Raw genomic sequence first — 3,045 nt, 5'->3', positions numbered from 1 at the left:
ATATTAATTCTTATTTATTCATAATGTTTGGTGAGGTGTGTCGTGGACTCACCTGCTGTGTGTGGAGCGCTATCGCTGTCTGAGGAGTCGGAGATAACAGAGCGAGCTGCAGGAGGACAGACGGACAGAGAGACAGACAGAGAGACAGAGAGACAGACAGAGAGACAGAGAGACAGAGAGACAGACAGAGAGACAGAGAGACAGACAGAGAGACAGAGAGACAGTGTTAGTGCTGAAGCTGATGCTGACGGAGGTCTGTGTTGTGTCGGAGGGACGGAGGACGTCAACGTACGGCTGATGATGATGAGGTGGACGGTGGACGTTTGGTCGTTGAACAGACCGGGCAGCTGAACTCTGCAGTGATAGAAACCGGAGTCTGATGGACGAACGTTAAAGATGGACAGAGAAGATGGGGACGAGGAGGAGGACGACGAGTACCTGCAGGACACATCAGCACTCACATCAGTATTCAGATGTATTTATTATTTTTTTTAATTTCAACTAAATGAAGAGGACAAACTCTGAGGTCATTTTTTTTTTTTTTTGGCACAAACGCTCACTTTGAGTCAACAAAGGAGTCGTACCTGTGTGACATCATGCACCTGTGAGGTCGTACCTGTGTGACATCATGCACCTGCGAGGTCGTACCTGTGTGACATCATGCACCTGCGAGGTCGTACCTGTGTGACATCATGCACCTGTGAGGTCGTACCTGTATGACTTCCTGTATGACACCTGGTCTCCGGCGGTGTGGATCACGGTGTTGTGGCAGGTGAACAGTGACGGCTCTCCTCTCCCCCAGCACACGTCCAGTCCTCTCTTCCTCGCCGCCTCGGAGCGACAGGGCAGCGTCACCTTCCTGCCGGCCACGCCCACCACCGTCTCCGTGGTCACCGCCGACACGCCGGCTGCCAAACCACACACAGCGGACCGTTTCACCATTTTGAGTAAAAATGTCATTAAATACGGAAACCTGAGCGAGACGTTTCACACAGTTGCAGAGACTGAGCGTTCCCACACTGAGCTGCACCTGTGGGTCAAAGGTCAGTCTGACAGACGGTGAGAATTTGGGAAAATATTCCTGAAGGAAAAAACAACAAAAACAACAGAGTTTCAGACTGTCGGGCTTTAAACCCTTAAATGTGTCCAGTTTATTAGGAACCAGGCTTCGTGTGGTCACAAAAACCTGGAAAAATCATGGAATTTGCATCATAGTAATTTCCTGGCCTGGAAAAGTTTTGAAAAACTAAATATACCCTGAAGTTTTGGAAAAAGTCCTGGAATTTTGCTTCACAGACCTGTATAATAACACAGGATGTGTTCAAGGACCGTCAGAAATGTGAAAATACAACAATAACTTCTGTTTTCACAGTTTCTAGCTGATACACACACACACACGCACACTCAGCTGTCGTCATTTTTGGTGATTTTTCCAAAGAGAGAGAGAAAGAAGAAATGTCAAAATATTTCAGAAGATTGCCAAATTTTTTTCAAATCCATATTTTCTCTAATAATTCCAAGTTTTTAAAGAAAAAAAAACGGCCATTTTTGTTTGTAAAGAAAAAAAAAACATGTTTTTGTTAAAAATCAATGTTTAATAAATACAAAATCCAGCCATTTAAAATTGTTTTCCTCTTCTGTCTTGATTTATCAAATAATATATTTTTTTAAAAAGCTAATAATAAAAAAGAAATAAGAAAGAGTATTGATGGTCCTGGAAAAATCCTGGAGAGTAAAAATTCAACTATTCATTAATTTATTTAATTATTAAATTATTCATTAATTTACTGTTTATGAAAAAAGTGGGAAAATGATCCACAATTATTCAGAAAAAGGAACAAAACAACAGCTGAGGCACCAATCTGACAGAAAGTCTCACAACAAAAGATTAAAATCGTCTCACTCAGTGTGTCTCTGCTGGACATCATGTGACCAGGTGAGGGGGAGGAGCTTCAGACTCACCTGGGAGGACGCAGACGCAGGTGAAGGTGTGAAGGAGCAGCAGCAGCGGCGGCATGTTGTCCGGCAGACAGACGGACGGAGACGGACGGAGACAGACGGAGACAGAGACGAGTCACCGATGTTACTTCCTGTTTCCATCAGACTGAAGTTGCCAAACAGACAAAACTATTTTTAAAATAACGGCCAACACAAGAAACTCAAAAACACGCGGAGTAACTTTGTGTCACATCAGGAAAATGTTTAAAATGCTTTAAAAAATCATTTAACCCTTTACTATCACACGAATCTGCTTTTCAAAAATCAAGCTTTAAAAACAATGAACATTATTATAATTTTCTACTTTCACTGCTGCTTTCAGGCACCTTTAACGAGTATTTAAAGCTCTGAAACATGAGCAAACTGGTGAAATTTATTTTTAAAAAATATATGGAAAAAAAGGCAACGAGCAACTCGGTCATAATTATTACGCAAACGGTCATAATTATTACGCAAACTACAAGAAGCTTGCAGATTTAGAAAATTATTTTAAAAAGATTGGGGGAAAATATTGATGGAAGAAATTAAAAATGATTTAAAAAAACATTTATAGTTAATTGTTCTGATTACATATTTCAAATTGGGTTTGAAAATGATTATAATTTTTTATAAATAAATTTTCTTATAATTTTTTCATTGCCTTCGTCCCATGTTTGAAGAGACTTTCTCAGGTTTCAAAGCTGTTCTTCTCTGCAGCTGTGTGTCTGTCCTCTGGAGGTCAGTGTGTCCTCGTGTCTCTGCACGTCCTCCCCGTCTTTTGTCACAGTCCAGCTTTTGTAAAAGTAGCAGAAACATGCATCACTAACAAGTAAAGAGATTAATTAACTAAATAAATAACCAAAGGAGCCAAACAAACAAACAAACAAACAAACAAACAAACAAACAAACAAAGAGACGACATGAATCTGTAGAGTTGGTGATGGATGAATGAAAATCTGCATTAAAAATGACGAAAAATCAGACAAAAGACTAAAAAATAAATGTGTTTAATGAGAGGAGATCTGCGCCTACCTGTGCAGGTGTGTCCCATCACACTGATTAGACTCC

The 3,045-nt window shown here is 40.5% G+C and overlaps 1 protein-coding gene across 1 annotated transcript; it reads right to left on the bottom strand.

Annotated features, from left to right (window-relative positions):
• Positions 1-52: 52 nt before the first annotated feature.
• On the bottom strand, positions 53-2,051 carry LOC121940697 (hepatitis A virus cellular receptor 1 homolog; the record flags this gene model as incomplete). Its single annotated transcript, XM_042483409.1, has 4 exons — positions 1,963-2,051; positions 713-908; positions 293-438; positions 53-106 (listed from the first exon to the last, which is right to left on the bottom strand). Coding segments are annotated over exons 1-4 (451 nt in total), but the record flags the coding sequence as incomplete, so codon positions are not given.
• Between the last annotated feature and the right edge of the window lie 994 nt (positions 2,052-3,045).

Source organism: Plectropomus leopardus, unplaced genomic scaffold (assembly GCF_008729295.1).
Source record: "Plectropomus leopardus isolate mb unplaced genomic scaffold, YSFRI_Pleo_2.0 unplaced_scaffold9269, whole genome shotgun sequence".
Taxonomy (NCBI): Eukaryota; Metazoa; Chordata; class Actinopteri; order Perciformes; family Serranidae; genus Plectropomus; species Plectropomus leopardus.
The sequence above is the reverse complement of the archived record's forward strand: the minus strand, read 5'-3'. Positions and strand labels throughout refer to the sequence as shown.